Genomic DNA, 23556 nt, shown 5'->3' on the forward strand with positions numbered 1-23556 from the left:
GAAACTGGTTTGAACATTAGCTCTTTCTCAAGACATTGTTAACCCCTGTGGAAACACAAAGGAATGGCTGAGAGAGGCCTAGATCCATAGGTTGGGATCTTCAGCCTTGGGATATTTGACAGTCAATTACTTTTCCAAGTCTATTTCAATGCCCTCAGTCTACAGGAAGTATTATTTCTTCTTATGTCTCTTCTGCACAATCCCAATGCTTCAAACTTAGTCTTCCCCCCCCCCCCACCCTTGCTTTCCTAAAGTCTGGGGATCCATCACACACACACACACACACACACACACACACACACACGTCTCTTCCTGGTCACCACTAAAGCCTGGAAAAGTGGAATGCACACAATGCCTCCCTTATAGAGCTTGAGCTAGGAACTGGGCATGCTCAGTAGCCAAATCAGATTTTTTTTTTACCCCTTTTTGGTTGGCAAGTGCAGCATCTCTCCCAGTTTTACACCTCTCTTTCCTCTACCCATTGCCCCAGTCCCTCCTCCCAGCACTTAACCCATTTTGCCCTGAAAGACTATAGAGTTGCAAAAAATGCAGAGAATTAACCCATCTCCTCCTAATCTCGCAAAATAATCACACTTTGGGCTCAATCTTTCCACTTTTGCCTTAAAGCCCCAGGCCTCTTGCGTTCAGACAGGTAGGGGGAGTGCGTATACCACTGGATACCAGGAAACTGGCCGAAAGAAGGCTCCATCCAGGATCACCCCATTACCAAGAGAAGTATTTCGGGAGCCCTCTCGCGTGTGGGATAACAATTAGCCAAAGGTACCGTACCCCTGTTCCCCAAGCCAAGTGCGATTGTTGCATGTGAATGTCATTCTTGTTGACTCACCCCCCTCCGTCGTGGAATTGTTCAGTTTTCTGCGTTGATTCGACGACCCTGTCTGTCTTGATCCCCCCCCCCCTCAGCCCCCCGGCTCTCCACGTTTCTTCGTCTTTTCCGGGATTCTTGGGTGCTCTCTCAAAGGAACGGGTGCGCGCGCGCGCGTGTCTGGCTGTGTGTGGGTCTGTGTGTGTATGTGCGTGTGTGTGTGTTCCTTCAATCTTAGGGGGCTGGGGTGGAGAAAGGACTCAAGTGTGTGTGTGTGGTGGTCGTGCGGGGGGGGGTGATGGAGACAAGTGAGCGGGCCTTTGGGAAGTGGGGGTCTCTGTGCCTGAGGATAGGGGCCGCCCCTCCCCAGGGGGTGTTTTAAGCAAAGGAGGGGGCGGGTGGCAGGAGGAAAGCGCGCTTTCCCTGTGTGTGGGTAGCGCAGGGATCATGCGGGGGTGTCCCGGTGAGGGCTAGGGGATTGGGGGAATGACGGGGTCGAGCGGGTTTGGTATCTTGAGGGACGGGTGAGTGTGTGCCAGGGGGCGGGGGCGGGGGCGGGGATTCGGCGCGTGTATGTAAAGGTGCAGCCCGTGTGCGAGGCGCGGGGTGCGCGCTCGGTGTCTGGCCGGGTGCGCGCGCGCGCCGCTGTCCGCCGCCTGCTCGCCTGCTCCCAACTGCTTGGTGCTTTTGGACCGGCGAGTGGGCGCGGAGAAGCTGGCTCCCAGATCACGTAGAGACCATCGCGGCCACTGCAGCGCGAGTCGTGCTACGGGCTGGCACCGCACAAGACGCGGGGGTCCAGAGGTGGGTGCATTTCCAGTGGGGGCCACGCGCGCTGCCTCATCCTGGCTCTCCTGGGGCTCAGCACTGAGAGTGTGTGCGCGCGCGCCCCTAGGGAGACAGGTAGCTTCTGATCTTCAGTGTCATTCCTGTTCATCTGTGGTCAGAGAAGTAGTGGAAGTGGACGTGATGGTTAAACGGCCCCGCCATCCGTTATCCACTGCTCTCCTTGGCCGGCCAACGGCAGGGTGGCATGTTCCTGAGGACCCACACCATCCAAGTGTCCTCAGCATCGTGGTCCCTCGGGCCGCCGGGGCTGGAGGGAAAGTATGTTGGCGGCTGGTGTCTCGGGCTGCTGAGGCCGCTGGGCTGGGCTGGGGTTTGTGGGGGGCGCCCTGCTGGCAGGCACTGCGCGTGGATTTCGATGTGGGGGCTCCGGGCCGTGGCGGGCGGGCTGATCGGAGATCGCCAGCACTCCGGCAAGACAGAGCCTGGGAAAGGAGGAGCTGAGCCACGGGGTAACTCGCAAAGCCCTGCCAAGCGGGGCCAAGGCAAGCAGCGCCACTTTGCCAGGTGCTGAAATCTGCAATGGATTTCTGCGTTGGGGGAACAGCCATGGGAAACTAGCCTGGGGTGAGAGGGGCCGAGCAAAAGTAACCTGGGCCGCCCCTCCAGGCCCTGGAGCCACGGGGTCACTCTGCCTGTAGCAAACGGGTCATGGGCACCCCCCCCCCCCCATGCCATTGCGGCCTGAGCTAGCTAGCTTTGTGCTCCGCGCGCCCGGCAGTCTCACGCCCCGGGCTGGCGAGGAGGAAACTCCAGCCGCTACCCCTGGTGGGACGGGAGCGCGCAGGGAAATGTGTGCGCCGCGGGGCTGAAGGCCCCCAGGATAGCGCGCCCGGGATCCGCCTCCGCCTCCCAGCCCGCGACGCTGCCGCTCGGGCAAGGGAACCAGGAGGGGGCTGCGCGCCGGCTCTGGGCACTGGGATGCGGCAAAACATTGCGGTACGCGCCAGCGCCAGCGGCCCCTCCAACCGCGTCGCTGCCGACCCGAGGTGGCGCACACAGGGGGCGGCCGCGGCTGGGTCTCCCCGCGGGCCTCGCTCGCCGCTCCCCCCACCCCCCCATCTGGCCTTCCTGAGGGCCCCACAGGGTGCCTGGTTGTGCTGTTTGCTTTTCCATTTTCCAATCAGCTCCTGGGGAGCTACCTCGACCTGAGGACCCCTCGGGTCCATGGCTTCCCCAGGGCTGGCTGCCCCCCTGCGCCTGGACCCGGAGCGCCGGGAGCGGCTCGGGGATGGACGCTGGATGTCGGGTAGGACGAGATGGGGTTTGTGCAGGGCCGGCGGGCCGGGGGAGCTGAGTGTCTTGGCTGAGCCCCGAGACAGAAAGGCAGATCGGAAGTGGCCCCGCTCTGGGCAGCCTGGGAGAGAGCTGTTGGTACCCAACTTGTACTTTGTATGGATTTTTTTTTCCTCCTTCGTGTTCTGCTTTGCTTTTCCTCCTGATTTTTTTTTTTTTGACTTGTGCCACGTGAATAGGAGGTTTCTTTCGGTGACAGCGTCTCTTTGCTCTGTTTTCAGCCCCTTTTGCTGAGGCTTTTTATTTGTTTATTTATTTTTTTGCTTTCGTCCATTCTCTACCTCTCCCTAGCAGGGCTTGATGGAGGACGCTTCCTCATTTGTTCCTCCAGCTGATTTGGGCTTCCTTGGTTTCACCAGAGCTGCATTTGGGAACTTCCCAGCTTGCCCTTTCGCCTCCCTCCCTCACATAGTTGAAGTAGAAATTCCTAGGAGGGTAGTTCATTCTGCCTTTTCAGATTCAATGCTGCTTTTGATCTTGTTGTGGTGCTCCATTCAGGTTATTCGAATATATTTTCTTTCGGTTTGTGTTGTGTTGGATTGCTTTGGGGTTTCTTTGTTTTGGGGTGGGGGTGGGGGTGGTTAGGAAAAAGAAATGACTCAACTGAACTAAAATAGCTGTTAAAAACCCACATCAACACGAGGCACATACAAAAAAAATAGACCCAGTGAAATTCGGATTTTTACAATTAAAGTTGGCTTGGGTGATGTCATACTTAAGAATTATGACTTCTTTTGCAATACCAATCATGAACAGGAGGAATATACTCTAGATGACAGCCAAATAGATTGGCAGCAATGCTGACTGTATTCTAAACCAAAGTACTTAAAATGCTAGTCTTTCTAGGTCGTGGCTAATGGATTGTCTACCTTGAGACATGATGGGTTTTTATCAATAGCTGATTCCTCCTGAGCAAAAATAAAGATATCCTCCATGTGACGCCTCTTTTTTGCATTATTTCCTCATTGTATGTTCCTAGGTATTTTGGTTATTTAATTAATATTTCGTGCTAACCATATTGAAATTGCTTCCTTCCCATTCAGGATGGGAAGAAAATATTCACATGACGAAAATTGCATCAGTAAAATGCATGGCTTGTTCCCTTTTGATCTGTAGCTATGAAGCACCCAGTACTGTGTGTGTGTGTGTGTGTGTGTGTGTGTGTGTGTGACAGAGAGAGTATATTTGTGTGATTATGCTCTAATGGGTTAATTTGCTTAACATTAAACTCTTTCAAGAAGTAACTCTTCATTTGTTTATGGAGAGGGACATGAGATGGTCATTTTAGGAAAATGTTTGAGAAATGGTGATTTTCAGACAAAAATGTCTTTCTCTGTATGTATCTGCTTCTACAGATAAAGCTTGTCAAAGATTGTAGTGTGGGAATGTCTCTCCCTCGGCAGTAGCAGTCTGTGGTCAAAGAGAAAGAGATGAGCATTTGAGCCAAGTGTCAGTGGGACCTGGGTTCAAAGTGGCAAATGAGGGAACACAAAAGGCTATGCAGACACAAGAGCCATTTGTAGCCAGAAAAACTGCTTGGAAATCAGCTAACCAGTGCAGGGACAAGCAGGTCCAACTCCTATCTTTAGGACCTCAAATCCAAAAATATTTTTTTTCCTCCACTCCTTGAGAGCTGACAGGATATGAGATGCTATTTATTTGCTTGAAAATGTATTGTGGCCATGCCTATTCACTTGTTATTCTATAACCCCATCAGCTGTGTTATCTTTGCTTTTAAAGGTAACAATGTACACGTGAACTGATTCACAGCAATGTACTTAACCAGGGGCCAAAGCTGAGGCAAATCTCTTTCCAGGGCACCTAGCACATTGGTCTTTAAACTGGCTCTTCTCTAGCATTGAGAACTCCATTGCTATCCCGCACTGAAACCAGGGTCCTAGTGGGGTCTCCATCCAGCATATTAATCTAGCTGCAACCTACAGAATGGGTATCCACTAATTGCAATGTCTTTCTGGTTCAAAGGACGTGTCACACTTGATATTGTGGGTGTCTTCATTTCAGTTGCAAATAGAAAGCTTAAGGTTTGTGTGTTCAAGGGCAATTTAATGATCCTAGTTAAAAGTGAATTCAAGTTACTAAGGTGTATGTATAGCAAACAACCTTTCTTCAATTGTTTGTTGTGTATTCTGCATATGTAAATTTTGTAAAAACTGCACAGGTGTGGGAACAGAAGTGTATCCTTTTTTGTGGTTATTATTGTTTAGCTGAGTGCAAATCATTGAGGTTTTGTGTGCCTTAAAAATACAATGCTAGTAAGCTGGGTGCCTGTGGCTCACACTTGTATTAGCTGTTCAGGAGGCTGAAATTGGAGGATGACATTTTGAAGCTAGCCCAGGCAGGAAAGTCTGTGAGACTCTTTTCACCAATTAAACAGCAAAAAGGCAGGTGTGGAGCTGTGCCTCCAGTGGTAGAGAGCTAGCCATGAGCACAGAAAGTCGGGAACAGCACCCAGGCCCAAGGACCCTCATACACACGCATACACACTCACACAAACACATAGAGACTACAATGATAGTAATTACAGCCATCTGTTCACAATGGTATAATTTAAACACATTTTTAAAGTAATGACCATTGAAAAAATGTTTTCTTTTTATTTTTTAGATTATTTCTCTTTATTCAGAAGCATAAAGTTGTTTGCTGATTGCAAGAAGATGTTTCTTTGGCTCTTTCTGATTTTGTCAGCCCTGCTTTCATCGACAACTGCAGATTCCGATATATCGGTGGAAATTTGCAATGTGTGTTCCTGCGTGTCTGTTGAGAATGTTCTCTATGTGAACTGTGAGAAGGTTTCAGTCTACAGACCAAATCAACTGAAACCCCCTTGGTCTAATTTCTATCACCTCAATTTCCAGAACAATTTTTTAAATATTCTTTATCCAAATACATTCTTGAATTTTTCACACGCAGTATCCCTGCATCTGGGAAATAATAAACTGCAGAACATTGAGGGAGGAGCCTTTCTCGGGCTCAGTGCATTAAAGCAGTTACACTTGAACAACAATGAATTAAAGATTCTCCGAGCTGACACTTTCCTTGGCATAGAGAACTTGGAGTATCTCCAGGCTGACTACAATTTAATCAAGTATATTGAACGAGGAGCCTTCAATAAGCTCCACAAACTGAAAGTTCTCATTCTTAATGACAATCTGATTTCATTCCTTCCTGATAATATTTTCCGATTCGCATCTTTGACCCACCTGGATATACGAGGGAACAGAATCCAGAAGCTCCCTTACATTGGAGTTCTGGAACACATTGGCAGGGTCGTTGAATTGCAACTGGAAGATAACCCTTGGAACTGCAGCTGTGATTTGTTGCCTCTAAAGGCTTGGCTGGAGAATATGCCATATAACATTTACATAGGAGAAGCTATCTGTGAAACTCCCAGTGACTTATATGGAAGGCTTTTAAAAGAAACCAACAAACAAGAATTATGTCCTATGGGCACAGGCAGTGATTTCGATGTGCGCATTCTGCCACCATCTCAGCTGGAAAATGGCTATACCACTCCCAATGGTCACACTACCCAAACATCCTTGCACAGACTAGTGACCAAACCACCGAAAACGACCAATCCTTCTAAGATCTCTGGAATCGTAGCAGGCAAAGCCCTCTCTAACCGCAATCTCAGTCAGATTGTGTCTTATCAAACAAGAGTGCCTCCTCTGACACCTTGCCCAGCACCTTGCTTTTGCAAAACACATCCTTCAGATTTGGGACTGAGTGTGAACTGCCAAGAGAAAAATATACAGTCTATGTCTGAGCTGATACCAAAACCTCTAAATGCCAAGAAGTTGCATGTCAATGGCAATAGCATCAAAGATGTGGACATTTCAGACTTCGCTGAGTTTGAAGGACTGGATTTGCTCCATTTAGGCAGCAATCAGATTACAGTGATCAAGGGAGATGTATTCCGCAATCTTACTAATTTACGCAGGCTGTATCTCAATGGCAATCAAATCGAAAGACTGTATCCTGAGATATTTTCAGGCCTTCATAACCTGCAATATCTGTATTTGGAATACAATTTGATTAAGGAAATCTTAGCAGGCACCTTTGACTCCATGCCAAACTTGCAGTTACTGTATTTAAACAATAATCTCTTGAAGAGCCTGCCTGTTTACATTTTTTCTGGAGCACCTCTTGCTAGACTGAATCTGAGGAACAACAAATTCATGTACCTACCTGTCAGTGGAGTTCTTGATCAGCTGCAGTCTCTTACGCAGATTGACTTGGAGGGCAACCCGTGGGACTGTACTTGTGACCTGGTGGCATTAAAGCTGTGGCTGGAGAAGTTAAATGATGGGATTGTTGTGAAAGAACTGAAATGTGAGACACCTGTTCAGTTTGCCAGCATTGAACTGAAGTCCCTCAAAAATGAAATCCTATGTCCTAAACTTCTCAATAAGCCATCTGCACCATTCACAAGCCCTGCACCTGCTATTACATTCACCACTCCATTGGGTCCCATTCGAAGTCCTCCTGGGGGCCCAGTGCCTCTGTCTATTTTAATATTAAGTATACTAGTGGTTCTCATTTTAACTGTGTTTGTCGCTTTTTGCCTTCTTGTTTTTGTGCTACGACGCAACAAGAAACCCACGGTGAAGCACGAAGGCCTGGGAAATCCTGAATGTGGCTCTATGCAGCTGCAGCTAAGGAAGCACGACCACAAAACCAATAAAAAAGATGGACTGAGCACAGAAGCATTCATCCCACAAACCATAGAACAGATGAGCAAGAGCCACACCTGTGGGTTGAAAGAGTCAGAAACTGGGTTCATGTTTTCCGATCCTCCAGGACAGAAAGTCATGATGAGAAATGCTGCTGACAAGGAGAAGGATTTATTACACATGGATACCAGGAAGAGACTGAGCACAATTGATGAACTGGATGAATTATTCCCGAGCAGGGATTCCAATGTGTTTATTCAAAATTTTCTGGAAAGCAAGAAGGAGTATAATAGTATAGGGGTCAGCGGCTTTGAGATCCGCTATCCAGAAAAACAACAAGATAAAAAAACCAAGAAGTCACTGATTGGTGGCAACCACAGTAAAATTGTTGTGGAGCAAAGGAAGAGTGAGTATTTTGAACTGAAGGCAAAACTTCAGAGTTCCCCTGACTACCTACAGGTCCTCGAGGAGCAAACGGCGTTGAACAAGATATAGGTCATGCAATCTAACTTCATACAGAGGACATTTATTTAATGATGAAAGTGCCTTTTGTTGACTTCTAACTCCCAAATACTATATTATCAATAGGCATAGAGGCAGGTGTTTCCAAGGTTGTCTCATTAACTGTAGCTGCAAAGATGTATCAAGTAGAAGAGAATTTCCTTAATAGATTTTACTACAGAAAACCTATACTGTGGAGTCCTGTGGGGATACTGCAAATTCTATTGCCAAAGGGATGCTTTATACACATAATACACTGAATTTAACCTCAAGAGGCAAATTCGTTTTGTACCCCAATACAAAACCTTCGTCTCTTTGTGCTTTGTAAAGCAAGCTCAAGAAAACTGGTACCAGTGTTTGTACTTCAACTGGGTCCTTCATCTTGCACGTAGATTAAGTTGGTGGAACTGGAATAATCCTTTTGATTTGTGGCACTGTAACAACTCTGTGTAAAGATTATCTGAAAAGTGTAAAAAAAAAAAAAGCATGCAAAGAGAGAACATTCGATAGTATTTGTAAATCGGTAACCTTTATGGCCTGCATCTTGAAACCGCTGGATTTATAACGTTAAATTGTGCAGATACTTGTTTAAAATATACCATGCATTACTTAAGTATAAAATAAATTTGAACACTTTAAGCGTTACCTGTCTATACATAAAATCCTAAAAGAGAAAAAAAATCCACGTGAGTAACATAGCATTTGTGGTGATCTGAAGAAATGCGTGATATTTATCAAAATTAAAAATGGCTCAAATTATTCTAACCCTAGAGTTTGTTCTCAGTTATGTGAAAACCCCACAATCCTTAACGGTTGTCCAAAATTAGCAAAGTGCTTACCGTGTGAGCGCAGTCAAAGCTATTTTTGTAACATAATTCATATTTATGAAGTACTTTGTATACTAAATAGGAAAATATGTACTCCTTAAAATGTATTTACTATGCTTGACTTATTTTCCTGATCACAGAAAATTTATCAGTACGTGTAAAATTTAGATAGAAAAAAATACGTAACTGAAATGAAAGGAAATGGTGTACAGAAAATTTTGGACTTTGTGATCAGGTATAATTTAAAACTAGAAAAAAAAATTAAAAAAAAGAAACAAAAATACAAAGACTATAAAAAACAAAAATCAGTTCTGTGCTATTCTTGTGAATTTAGCATATTATATTCAGATTTGTTAACAAGTGTGCATTTTAAAATAGGTTCTTTAGTTTCATAGTATTGTGTCTAGGGCACTGGTTATTTGCCATCAGTTGTCTTGCTTTTCAGGATTCTATGAGATTAATTCAAGTAGTTTTCACTATGAGTATTTAAAACAACTAAAGACTAAGCTGAATAGTATCTTGTATGCATCTGTATCGTGTTCTTTCATCATTCTGACTACTATCAGATAATCTAGTAGAACTACAAACATCATGGTAGTCTCGGCTATCAAAGCCCCACTGTAACATGCTTGCATTGGACTCAGATGAGCTCACAGACTGCAACTACAGTGATATGTCCCTGTGTTTGCTCATGCTGTTAAACTGTAAGTAATAATTGGTCAAAGGAATTAAGTGTTTGATAACAGGTTAATATTTGAAGATTTTAAGAGCTCCCAATTGCAAAGTGATATTCAGAAATATATTACCTTCTTGGTAAGCTGATGTGTATATGTGTGTTTGTGTATCTATGTATACACACATGCATATACATATATGTACGTATGTGTATATGTACATATATGAACATATATGTATTTATTCATTAATTACTATATCAATCAGTAGTTAACCAAGAAGGCAAAACATAGGCATTCTTCATGAATTTCAAGTGGAAGATATTTTGGTTCAGTTTCTGAGATGACATTATGATTAAAAGTTAACAGCGATTCCTTTATTAAGCACTATTTTCAGGGCTTTATGTGTCTGTTCCAAGATTAAAAGTTAAACTTGGCATTCTTGGAAGGATATATGTGTGTGTGTGTGTGTGTGTGTGTGTGTGTGTGTGTGTGTGTGTGTGTGTTTGGGTATATATTCATACATATAGATAATTTGGAGAATTTTTTAAATAGCAAAAATATCTCCATATGTATGTGCTGGTGCTCTTAAAATTTTAATGTGTAATTTTAATTTTCATGACAATGTCTGTGAAAATTTTCTATGAATATAAAAATATCTAAACAAATAATTGCTTTATGATCTTGAAAGGAAAGACAAGATGTGTGCTCAACAGCTTGTATTCATCTACAATTTCATAAGGACTTTTAATAGGCCATTACCATGCTTGCATCCATGGAATAAAGGGCTCCTAATGCACAGTGACAGGATAACAATGCAATGGCTGCAAAGCAAGTGCTTTAGCTTATCCTGTCAATAATGTATGGGTGGAGGAATCGTAAGTAGACACTGAGGGGAGGAACTGGAAAGCCCCATCCATGATCTGGGAATAGTGGCTCATTGGGATGATGATGCCTTTTTATTCAGTGTGGTGTTTTACGATGTTTTAAGATATTTCCAGATTTCTGCAGAATTATCAATGGCAAGAGTACCTGCCTCCATCTCACAGCTTGCTGTAGTATATTGGCTATCTCATATTCTTCTGCTGAGAGGTATAAATGTCAAAAATATATAAGGATACAGTAATTTAATTGTACATGGTTATTTTGGAGGTTCTAATTGTAAATGAAAGTAACAACTCCTTGGTTAAGGCTAATATAGTTTCCTTAACTAAAGTCATTGTGCCTACATTACACAGTGTATACCATTTTCACCTGTCTCTCATTAGTTCTACCTGTATATTTTATGATAACCTAGCTAAGCATTGGTTCTGAGTTGAGTGCAAGAGCAGTTAAAATACCGTATCTATATTTTGTTGATTTCAACTATAACCTTGATGTTAGTTTAACCCCTTAGGGTATAATATGTACACGAGTACAGAATTTTTAGTAGAACTTTGATTCAAATATAAAAAAATTCCAAGAAGTGCTAGTTTCTAATGAATGACACACATCCTGAGTGTGTTGGCATTATAGTTGTGTGTGGACTGTGCTAGAACAGCTACAAAGAAAAGTAGATCTCATGAAATCAGTGAAGGGGTTGAGATAATATATTGTGTTCATGTAATATAAATCAAGTTTTAAATTATTTTTTTATGAAATCAATAAATATGATTCAATTCTTCAAAAGTAAATCTTTGTGTAATTTTCTGAGAAAGCAGCTATTAAAGTATAGTGATTCAAGTCTATAAGGCAATTTATATTCTATATTTAGTTTTTCATTCTGTGTAATAAACTAAATAAATATATTAATTAGAAAGTCATTTAAGACCACCCTTCTTTTTAACATTTAATTTTTTAAGCCATAAAGATACATAAATTACATAGGGCATGGCCCCATGGATAACGTCAACAGATATTTCAGAGATAACAGAAGACATTTAGAAATGTATGGTGATAAAATTAATCGATAATAATTTTGCATGACTTTTACATTGATATTGTATGAAATGAGCACAGTGAGGTTTTTCGTTTTCTTTTTTGTTTTGTTATTGATGTCACATCCAAAGACTTGGGGAGGAGATATATTAAGAATGTATTTATAATCGCTATTTTGAAATAAAGAAAACACATTGTATTGTTTTTAACCCTGATTTGATTTATTACTATTTTACATTCGTTTATAAAGCAAAAAAAAACACTATAAAATCTAATGTAAATCACAGAAAGGAACTATTTTAATGAATTTTGTTTGCCTTTAACTACATCAAGATATTAGAAAGAATTTATTAAATGCCATTTTTGTGAAAGCATTAATAAAATTGTTTCCTACAATGGTACTGGTGAAGCCACAGTTTATTAAATATATTTGTCTTTCCATTACTTTTCAGAAGAAACAAAACAGTAGACAAACTGATCATTATCACTCAAAGTTGAGGGTAAGACATATAGCTCTAAGATAGCGTTTGTACCCCCTAATTGTTAAATCTCTATTAAAAGATGCCTCCTTCACAGACATATTTGCAATCTGTGTTCCTTTCCACTGGCTCCTTTGGAGAAGATCAGCACTTGCCCATTCTTATTAATCAGCAGGAATCTGACAGAACTTCAGATAAGCAAATATTAGTATTTAGCCTTAAAAATCATCTCAAACACTTTTAGAAAATCCCCATACCTCTAGTCTTAATGAAATAAACATTACTAATTATAAACAACATTCATGGGCAAATTGTGATTTCCAACTTTTTTCCATTAAAGGTAGAAAAAATGATCAATATGTCACCTAAAGCAGTTATGATAGAAGAAAATGAACCCATGGCATTATGAGCAATGGGAGGGCAGAAAAGAATATGAGCAGATTGCATTGACCAATAAGCTGTGTTTAGAGCATGTGTATTTAAAGGAAGAGAAGATAGGAACAGAGAGAAAATGTAAGTTAAGATTGGTGTAGCCTTATTTCTACACATAGTTTTGACAAAAGTATGAATATTATAGCAGCACTTTTGAACTAGATACCTCATGTGTCACAAATGACACATCATGGAATTGAGTTCTCTGTGAATATTGAGCACAGGGCCTTGGATCTCAGCCATTTTCTTTTGTAGACAAATGGCCTTAAATCAGAGGTTGACTCATTTCCAATCCTCATTCAGTTATCCACCATAGTCAGTTGGGATGAACTAGAATATTTTGTTTGTGGTGTTACTTACTGGGAATGACAGGAGATATACATCATGTTCATCTGATAATTTTTTTGCCCCCAATCTCAAGCTTTCTGAAGACTTGTTTTATTAAAAGCAAATGATAAACCAAAAACGAATTTTATAGGTTATTTTGATTGAAAATGCCTTAAAGTAATTTAAAAATTTATTTCATTCATTTCATTTCTATTTCTATGCCATTGATTTGTAGGATATCATTTTAGGAGCAAATTTTAAGGAATAAAAACTATCTTCTATTGTATATAAAAATATGATTTTTTTATTTAAAACATTTAAACTTGTTTTTTCCATGTCTATAGAGGAATTATAAAGGAAGACTGAAACCTTTGAATTCTTTGGGCCAAGAAATTGCTAGTGAGAATGAAAACATGCACGTTCCTCAGCGTATGATAATAATGAGACTCCCGCCTCTATGTGTAGAAGCCAGAACCAAAACAGAAATTTTCAATTCTCCACTTTGGTGTGACTTAAAAAGCCAATGAAAAAGGCTTTAGAGAGATAATGTGAATACATAAGGAATAAACACACACTATTACTTTTAAGTTACGAGTAAGGAGGAGATAGTCCTTTGAAGTTGATGTACAATCTATTTCTCTTAGTTGGCAACTCACAAAATTCACAAATACTAGATCATGTAAGATACTGCTGATTAATAGCCTAAGAAAGCCATGTTGTATGGTGGATATTGCTCACGAAATATTTGAAAATCCCAGTAAGCTCTGTTCTCCTTGCTAAGAGTGCATTGTATATTTCCATCATTGTTTCATGTAAACTGAATCATTGTGCTACAGTTCTGGAGTTGGTATGCAGTGACTTTAATGCTGTTTTCATGAATAAAAGTCTTTTCTTATAGGTCACATTTGTAGCCATTCAGTGTGTTTATTAGTGTGATATTAGTGAAACTCAAATTCAAAAGGAAATGCCAACAATCTGATATTTAATTGGTCATTAATTTATTTTGACAGACAAGTTGTACTTACACATGTACACATACACAGCCAGAAAGTGTAACACATGTAAACAGTTAATAATGCATAAAAGGAAAAGTCTAGTTGATGTGAACAACTAAAATCCTTCTGCCTTGACAAACTTGATATTTCAAATCAATATTGTGTAGGCACAAATAATAGTTGTCTTGCTTTTACTTTCATTTTAAATCAAAGCCCGATTAATGTGTCACATACAGTAGAAATTAGTCCCAGTTTATCTCTTATGACTTCTTGTGGTTTCAGCAATGCCTGCTGTGATGAGATTTGATTTTGTTTTCCTCATTTATTAACTTTATCATCTTCCTCTTCAATCTGTAAGCTAACTAAATGAATGATACTGTGTGCTATTTCTAGGCAACCAGCCATGGTGCAAATTAAAGCTCTTATTACCTTTCACAAACATTCACAAGATCATGTAAGGCCATCTAGATCCAAAGTAAGGGAGCTCAATGTCAAGATTATGATTCAAAATTACTGCAACAGGCAAGTTAAAAAAAGATCACTGGGTTGAAAATTATGACTAGAGAAAATGTACTTTTACTAAGGACGGGGTGCATAAGAGCAAAGGAATATTTAGAGAAAAAAAGCATAGTTTACTTAGCAGAGAGAATACAGAACCCAATTGTAGAAAAATCATCATCACAAAATATGTAAAATCTTAGGGCTCTTTCTCATTATGCTTAAACTTATTTCTTTCAAATGAATTTGAAATCTAGGCTGTGCCAAAACTGCACCATTAATTCAATCTTCTCTTAAAAAACACCAGGCTAGTAACACATCTACTTACCTTTGAAGTCCCCATGTTTCTCTAACCTCGGTCACTTGGTTTACTGATTCTATAGATTGATTGATTGAAAGAATCTTCTGGATAAAATAATAATTAAGATGTCTGGTGCATAAAAATAGAAAGTGAAACATGGAAATTGCACATAAATCATGTTGATGGGGATCCAAATAGATCTTTACTAACATTTTGCTTGCCAATGTTGTGATGCAATGCTATGACATCTTCTGGTTTATTTTCAGAAATTTTAGTCCTGTAAAAATTATCAAATGCCTGTTTCAGCAACCGTTTTCTGCATGCCCCTCCCTCTCCCCATGAAACCACGTATTTGCCATGGATCCCTTTGCTCGGTAGCAGGATTTGATATAATTGCTAAGTTCTATCTGCTGGAAATTCTTCTTGTCTGCTGCTACCAAGAGCCAGTTGCATCTCTGGCAGGGACTAGGTTAGGGAGACTGTTTAAATTTTTTATGTGGTAGTGGCAAAATATGCAAAAATTTAAGGTTCTGAATCTAAGCATATATTCACCATCACAATAGTCCCATACTAGAAGAGCATATTAGTTGTGTATATTTTCCATATTGCATTTTTGGCATTGCTCAGCAATTTACCCTCTAGTCCACAGAAGCTGCTAGTTGTTTTATTCGTCAGTCTCCTTCAAAGTGGAAACTCCTCTCTATCCTGGCAACTCTGTTATTTATAGATACAATCAGCGGTAATGTTTTTCTATTTATTTCCTGATGTAAACTATGGAAGTAGAGAAATTTTAGTGGAAAAGCCCGGAGGCCAGTAGTTCACACCTCATGTCCTAGCTACTCAGGAGGCTGAAATGTGAGGACCTTGGTTAGAAACCAGCGTGGACAGGAAACCCCCTGAGAATCTTATCTCCAATTAACCACCAGAAAACTCCAAGTGGCGCTGTGGCTCAGAATTGTAGAGTGCTAGCCTTAAGGATAAAGAGCTCAGGGTCAGTGCCCAGGCCCTGAGTCAAGCCTGACAACCGACAAAATAAAAACAAAAAATAAAAAGCAAACAACAAAAAGGAAGTACTACTAACATGAAAGCAATTGTAAGAACATAGATTGTATTACTAGGTGTTTAAAAAAATTAAAATTTGGGGACAATATTTCTTGTCATTCAGATTTTCTTGGAGCTGTAATTAGAAATTAATGTATTAGCCTATGAAACTGGACTACAAGAGTTCAGTTTTCTCACTGGAGTTGCTGCAGAAGCCTATTATTGCTAACATTCTGACCATGTTTGCCATGTGTTACTATAAGCATTGCTGTTGTTTTCACCTTGCACTCTCCAGTTCACAGATATTCATTTGCTCACATTAGGCACAGCTGCTGAAATGCTGTTGCATCAATTCTTGACATGAACATTTACAAAGAATTTTATATGTAACTATGCTATTATGCACAAAAAATGTACATTAGAAGCTGGATTAAAAAAAACATCACTATTAAAAAAGGAACTAGTGTATCCTGAAGAGGGGTTTAAGAGAATCAAACTGTAGGCATTTAATTAGAATTGCATTACATTCAATCACCTCCTATAAACAGGCTTTTATATAGGCTTCGATGTGTAAATTATAAAAGCTAGGACTCAACTCAGGTGCAGAATTTTTACTTTTTGTTCAGTCTTCCTAGTTGCCTCATCTGACCTGAAGTATAGAATATATGGTCACTAATTTAAATAATCTCAAATCAATGTATAGTTTCATTGAATCATCGCAGTACAAATACAGTAGAGAAGACCAGCTTCTAACATGATGATCTTTTTATAGCTGAGGCAGATTGCAATCAGTGGCTTTTATAACATCCTGCTCAATACTGGAACAGGGCAAAAGAGGTCTATTAATAAATAATAATCTTGCATTGTTTAAGGACCACTGAAAGATGACTATACATATAGTATAGATGTAAATTCTCAGGGGGTTTCCAACCCATCATTTCATCTGTTTCAAGAGTAACGAGGGCTCCAGGATCTGATATTATTTTTAGTTTATTTTTATTGTAAGGTTGATGTACAGAGTGGTTACAATTATGTAGGTAAAGAAGTGAGTACAATTCTTGTCTAGCATTGTCATTTTCTCTCACGTTCCCTCCCCCAAGTTCGTTTCCAACTTAGTGATTTGTGAGTATCACTGTTGCATTAGTTTACCCTTTGTCCTTTGTCTCACCGTTTCTGTGATCAGAATCTGATTTTCCCGACTCATAGGAAGCTGTTGCTGGTATTATAATGCTTTATTTGGAAATTTCAGGAAAGAGAATGACAATCTGTAGGTGAGGATACAGGGAGACAGTCCAATGGTGCATATGAACACTTTCCATAGATTTTAGAGTAGCTTGTAACTGGAATACACTAGATTATAATATATAGGCTTCATATCTATACAAATGTTCAAGGTGAAAGCAGTTATGAAAAGGAAGATAAATATTATTCAAGAAAATAAAATTGAATACATACTTAGACTATTTGCTATTTGAATTTTAAGACCCTAAAGATTCTCCAGTGTATGTACCAAACTCGTTCAGTTCAAATTTATCAAATGTACTTTGCTCTGAACTTTCAAATCTCAATCTATGGTAGTATAATTACTAATCAATGATTATCTACTAAATAATGCAATTACACATGGAGAATACTAAAACATCAGTTAGATATTAGATATGCTAGATGAAAAATACAATAAAATATCTCCTAATTTGTAGAATTTGCATTTGAAGTATTGGCATTCTCATATGTTTAATCTTTTATAAAGGGAAAAAACCCAACTTCCTTTGTACACTGCACTGAAGATGGCAGTCTAGTAACAACCTCACAGTAGAAAGGATAAGACATGCTTGTATCTATTATTTCCATCCTAAGTTTCAAATTTGAGGTGATTTCTTTCACCTGGTAAATGGGATACAATGGTTACTATTATGGTATTGTTTTTACAAATTGGATCTAGGACAGTTATTAGTTATCCCCAATTGATTAGAACTGATATTCACTATAATGCATTGTGGGTATTGTAGTTCACTTTGCAGTGCTACAAAATATACTTAAGAATAGCAAATGAACACTGTTGGAACTAGAAAAAAACAAATTTTCAGAAATATTTAAGTTTTACTCCATTGAGATAGGAACCTTAAAAGATAGAAAGTAAATACTTCTGACATCTAGAGTTTTGCTTGTCCTTTATTTTTATTTATGTAATTAAAAAACAGGTTTTGGGTATATGATTACATGAAATTTAAACACTTTTTTTCTTTTTTAATAATATAGTACCCCTTACAAGAACTCTCAGACATGACTACTATGCATTCCCAAGGTCCTTTAATTATTTTTAAAAAGTATGTCTTTGTGTCATGATAACTTATTCAAAATTAGCAGCTTTGTACTTTCGAATGATACATTACTTATACATCGTCAACAGTGTTAAATGTGTAAATAACCTCTTTCTAATTAATTTTCAGTTTAAGATGAAAGAAAGGGAATAAAAATGTCAAGTTTAATTCACCACTGATGAGCTAAGATGTCTGTCACAGTAGGAAATATTGGCCCTGTGCCTTCACTTTCCTTTCACTTCACATTCCATATGACACTACCACTCATTGTGCCCCTGGAGCCTAGGAGATCCTCACTCAAGTCCCCTGTCTGGTGACTGTGGTCACATGCCCCTAGTCCCATTAATCTTCCCATTTTGTTTTATGTTTGATTAACTAGTTACCACATTCATATACAGGCAATTCACGTACACACTTAATATGTCAGTTCACTTGAAAGTATTTTAATTTTTAAGAAAGAGTATCAAGGAGCAGAGGAGGAAAACACATTTGAAGAACAAATGAACACTTCAGAACTATGACAGTGAACTAGGATGCCTTCTTTGATTTCATTTAGTTTTTCCAGGTGCAAAGTTGACACAATTCACATCACCAAAAGGGGAGACTGACTTAAACTTACACTCAACTAGTTTCGTGTTAAATTTCTTTAGTGGGTTTCATTCACTTGCTCTTCTTCCAATTGAACTGGGAAAGTGGGTTGTCGTTCATGTAAAGTTTTCCCCATGGAAGTGGCATTTAAATTCAAGTCCTAAAGGAAACTAAAGTAATTATTAAAGAATGAGATTAGGAAAGGCATATGAAGCTGGGGAAACAGCATGAGTTAAGACACCAATGGAGGAATGAGCCCATTACATGGTGATGGTGTGGTAGGGAGGAACATAAGCAGTGATTGGCAAAGGGCCAGATAAATACTGTATGCTTCTCAGGCCATATGATCTTTGTGAAAACTAGCCAACTCTGTCTTCATAGCATGAAAGCAATCACAGACAGTGTATAACCAAATTAATAAGGTTGCATATCTAATAAAAATTATTTACAAGAACAGGCGGAAGAAAAATTTAGCCTACAAGCTCTAGATCGAAACATCAAGACAAGATCACGAAGGGTGTGACATGAGTCTGACTTTCACATACTTTGAGAAGTCAAAGATTTTCCAAAAGAATAGCATCATATTATTTGGTTTTCTTAGGACAAACATTTTTTTGTAATTATTGGGTTTCAAACTCGGGGCCTTGTGCTTACTAGGTACCTGTGTTTGCTACAAGTTGTGCCATACCTCTTGCCCTTTGTCCTGTTTTATTTTTCAAGTATTGTCATACTATTTAGTAAAGGCCAGTCTCAAACTGCATCAGCCTATCTCTGTGTCTCAAAAGGTAGGATTATAGGCATGAAGCACCAAAGCTGGCTGGAGCTCTTTCATGATATCTGACTCCCACAGATAATTCTACCTTAAATTTCCTCATCTCAGGTGATGACATATTAATCAACCCAACTATGTGTCTCTACACTCACCCTTGACCTTCATATCCAGCATATTGTAAGTTTTTACAGAGTCTGCCTACATAACATAGCTCATAACCATGTACTTCCTTCATCTTAGTTAGATGAACTTTACTGATTCCTCACTTAAACTCTCCTTATTACCTCTAAGCCAGCTTCTCTACAACAGGAAGACATATCTATCATAAGATGTGGAAATAAAGGATCACAATTTTAATCTCAGGCAGTTGGAAGGTGAAGGATGGGAGGGTAGTGGTTCAAGGCCAGCCAGAAGAAAATTTACAGAGATTTCATTTCAACTAATGAGCTAGCAAAGAAAGGGAAGGGAAGAAAAGAAAAAAGAAGAGAAGAAAAATGAGTTCTATTTAATTTGAAGTGGCTTAAAAGTTTTCATTTGTTATGTAGGTGACTGACTTTGTCTACAGAAATTCCTACAACTAGCTTAGTACCAAAGACACAATTGCAATACATCATCATTGATCCTTAGGTCATGGAAAGATATCACAGGATGAAAAAAGTGAGAAAACTATCCCCTCAGATTAGAAGTGCCTTAGAAATGTTTTAGTGGTTTCTCTGCTGTGTCCCTTTGTATGCCACAATGTGAGATATTTGTTGAAGTCCAGACCCAGACATCCTTCCAAAAAGTCCTATAAGCAGAACTCCAGAATGTACATTTTTGATATTTCCAAAATTACTATGATGTATATTAACTTGTGTGGACTCCTTCTGTGGAGATAACTTGGAAGAGAAAGCACCTAAAAACAGAGAAATAATAACAGGACAGCTAAAGGGAAAACCCACAGGCTAAAGAGTCCTAGGAGCAAAGAAAAAAGAGCATTATGAGACGGACTCAAGTCATTCACTGTATGCAGTGTTGCCAAAAGACAGCAGTGCTATCTAGCCATGGCTTTCTGGTGTTGCTCCTGCTTGGACTACATATAAGACAGATGTGAGAACAGATGTGACACTTGATGCCCCAAAAGGAAGTCCACAGAAAAAATACATAGTTTGAGAAAGGATGGGTAACAATTGAGCCAGAGTACTGGGCAAAGAGAAAATAGATTTGTGCAAGAAGGACTGTGAGATTTCATAGGAAGGCAGCAGGGTCAAAGCCAGGTCAGCAACATGTGTGGCTGAGGGGAAAGCTCACCAAGATCCAACACTTTTGAAATGCTTTTTATCTGATGGTCCTGTCCTACCGGGAGTGAGGAAAACAGAGGAAACTTGGACTTTCAGCTCTAACCTTGTGAGCTCTGAATTGGAGCCAATTCTGCAAGGAAAACTACTTCCACCCCATCCTGCCATACCAACATTTGAATTGAGCATGTTCTCAAAAAGCAAGTTTATGTGCATTCATTAAATGACCATAGTGTGTGTACTTTGGGCTGAAAGAGGCCGAAAAGTATGGTCAAATCTCAGTCCACATGCAGGTCACAACCTATTGGAGGATACAGATGTGAAAGGGACTGAATATATACAAAATCTCATTCTCCGTGTTATAATATGTACATAGTTTGGCTACACCAAATGTGCAGCCATGGGAAGCAAGGAAGGCTTCATGGTAACCTAATATTTTAAAGGTAGATTCAACAGAGAAGTTCCCACTGGTTAGAACTTTGTTTAGAGAGCTGTAATTTCAAGTTATCCTAGTTTGATCTTTGCACATTGTATAAATGTATTGAATTATCATGCTATAAGTGTGAACAGTCTTCAAATAAACTGTGGAATATACATACAATGAAATATTATTCAAACTTTAAAAAATGGAGATACTTGTAGCTGGGTACAGTTGCTCATGCATGTAACCCAGCTATTCATGAGGCTGAGATCTGAGGATCGCAATTGAAAGCCACCCTGGGCAGGAAAGTTCATAAGACTCTTATCTACAATTAACCACCAACAAGTTTGAAATGGTACTGTGGTTCAGTGGTAGAGCGTTATCCATTAGCATAAATGCTCAGGGACAGAACCCAGGCTCTGAGTTCAAGCCCCAGGACCAATACACACACACACACACACACACACACACACACACACACACACACTCCACATAATACTACCAACTGAAATGAAAGGTTCCTGAGGGGCCTTAGGCAAAATGAAATAAACCTAGAAAAGAATGATAAATGCTGTAAGATCCCACTTAAATTTATTATCTAAAAAAAACCTGGAATATATATGAACAGAAGGAACCCTTGTTATCTGCAGTCAAGATGAGGAAATAAAAGATCAAGTAGAATGAATTACAGTTATGAGTGATGAATATTTCTAGAAATTTAATGCATACCTTAAGGACTTAAGAGACTAAGGAATTATATTATTATTCTCAATTAATTAAAAGGAAACTATAGAGGAAGTGCCTTGATGGAAGCAGCCATTTTACTGTAGCTATAAAAACATATTGGTATACAATTTAAGTACATAAAACAAACACAAAACACACATGATGTTAAATAAACAGGGAGCATAGCAATAAAAGAACCAACACATATAAAGTGTTAGAACTATGTACATTGTCTCCGTTGCCTAGACTACTACCTGATATTTTGTGTTTTTAACTATTTCTTTAATGAATAAGTAAATAGGTATGACAGCATACTAAGTTTAGAGATAGATTCTTAAAGACTTTTGATAGTACGCTAATATATTTTATGCTAATATTTTTAAGGTCTTGTCTGTGGTCAATGGGGAAGCCATTGAAAAATTTTTGATGGAACACATAAGATCTAAACTTTTGTTTTAAGATTAGTCTGATGCACATCAGAAATTGAAGATAAAATGTCGATGGCAAGGAGAAAATTAGGATGTTATTTAAAAAAATAAGCAATTAGAGTATCACTCAACTATTTCATCATTAACAACAGTCTCCGAACTCAACAACATATGTATGCTTGAAGCTATGGACTGGTAGAACTAGTTTTAGATGCTTTGTTTCTGACTGCAGGCACACAGGTGACCTAGGGTGATTGAGATCATTTCATCTCTAAACTACAGGCTCATTTTTGTCTGTCTTGTGTTTTTCTCATTCTTTTGGGACAAGTTCCCCCAATGCCCCCATCAAGAAAATCAAAATTGGGAGGCAATATCAATATCATATGGTGGCAGGGTCAACCCAACAGTACATACCACGCTTCTGCTTGCATCATGCTATTGACCAAAGCTGTTACAGTAGCAAGCCTCACCTCCACTAGGTAGGGAAACATATTCCTGCCATGGAAGATGAAGGAGAGGGAGTGACTATTGCTTAACAATAATCTAATCTGACATCAATATTGTTACGAATAGGAGTATCATATCCCTGAGTTCAGGAAGGATAGAATAAAAACTTGAGAAACTGCTACAGATGATTGATTATATGGACCAAAAAGATGAGAGAAACAACACATAGAAAGATAAATGACTGTATTCAGAGAATAAGGAGAAAGAAAAGTCAGAGATGACTTGAAATATGAGAGACAAAGTGATCGATAACACAGAGATAGCTTGAATGAAGATAAAGTGTAGGACAAATGAATTCATTATCTTGAGAAACACTTGATATTATATACACAATCCTTTATTCACACATATGGTTTCTATCCATAAAGATATTACAGTCCAATATATATAAGACTTGAGTACATAAGACAAGTATGTTCTAGAAAGTGTTAAATATCATAGGGAAAAGAAATTGGGAGAGCCTAAATCTAACAGCAAAAATTAGTAGTAAAGCATGTGATCATAGACCTAATTGGCACTAGAGTCTCAGATAGCAGAGAGCATGGAGGATGAAACCTAAGGAAAGGTGTAGAGCTGCAAGTACCTAGAACTCATACGCAATCATAGTGAGGATTCGTGATGGATATCCATACATCCATACATATATAATAGTGGTGGATATATGTAACATTTTGGGTAGCAAATGTTTTGGACACACAAATTGAACCTGAATTATGCAAAAAAAATACATTTCTAGAACATATTGCAAGGTGTGCAAAGTAAAAAGTGAGAAAGGCTTGAGAAGAGTAGTCTGTTACCTACAATGACAATAACCATATATTACAAAGCATCTCTTTCTTTTTTATTATCAAGGTGATGTTAT

General features: G+C 39.3%; 1 protein-coding gene across 2 annotated transcripts; it reads left to right on the forward strand.

Annotated features, from left to right (window-relative positions):
* Positions 1-969: 969 nt before the first annotated feature.
* On the forward strand, positions 970-13710 carry Slitrk4 (SLIT and NTRK like family member 4). 2 transcript variants are annotated; one of them, XM_048336424.1, is made up of 2 exons: positions 970-988; positions 5594-13710. In XM_048336424.1, the coding sequence occupies exon 2, from the start codon at positions 5644-5646 to the stop codon at positions 8155-8157; it is 2514 nt and encodes an 837-aa protein (XP_048192381.1). In that variant the 5' UTR covers positions 970-988; positions 5594-5643; the 3' UTR covers positions 8158-13710. The 2 variants fall into 2 exon arrangements, with proteins under 2 accessions (XP_048192381.1, XP_048192380.1); XM_048336423.1 differs by lacking the exon at positions 970-988 and adding an exon at positions 1480-1630.
* The last annotated feature ends 9846 nt before the right edge of the window (positions 13711-23556 follow it).

Source organism: Perognathus longimembris, chromosome 28 (assembly GCF_023159225.1).
Source record: "Perognathus longimembris pacificus isolate PPM17 chromosome 28, ASM2315922v1, whole genome shotgun sequence".
Taxonomy (NCBI): Eukaryota; Metazoa; Chordata; class Mammalia; order Rodentia; family Heteromyidae; genus Perognathus; species Perognathus longimembris.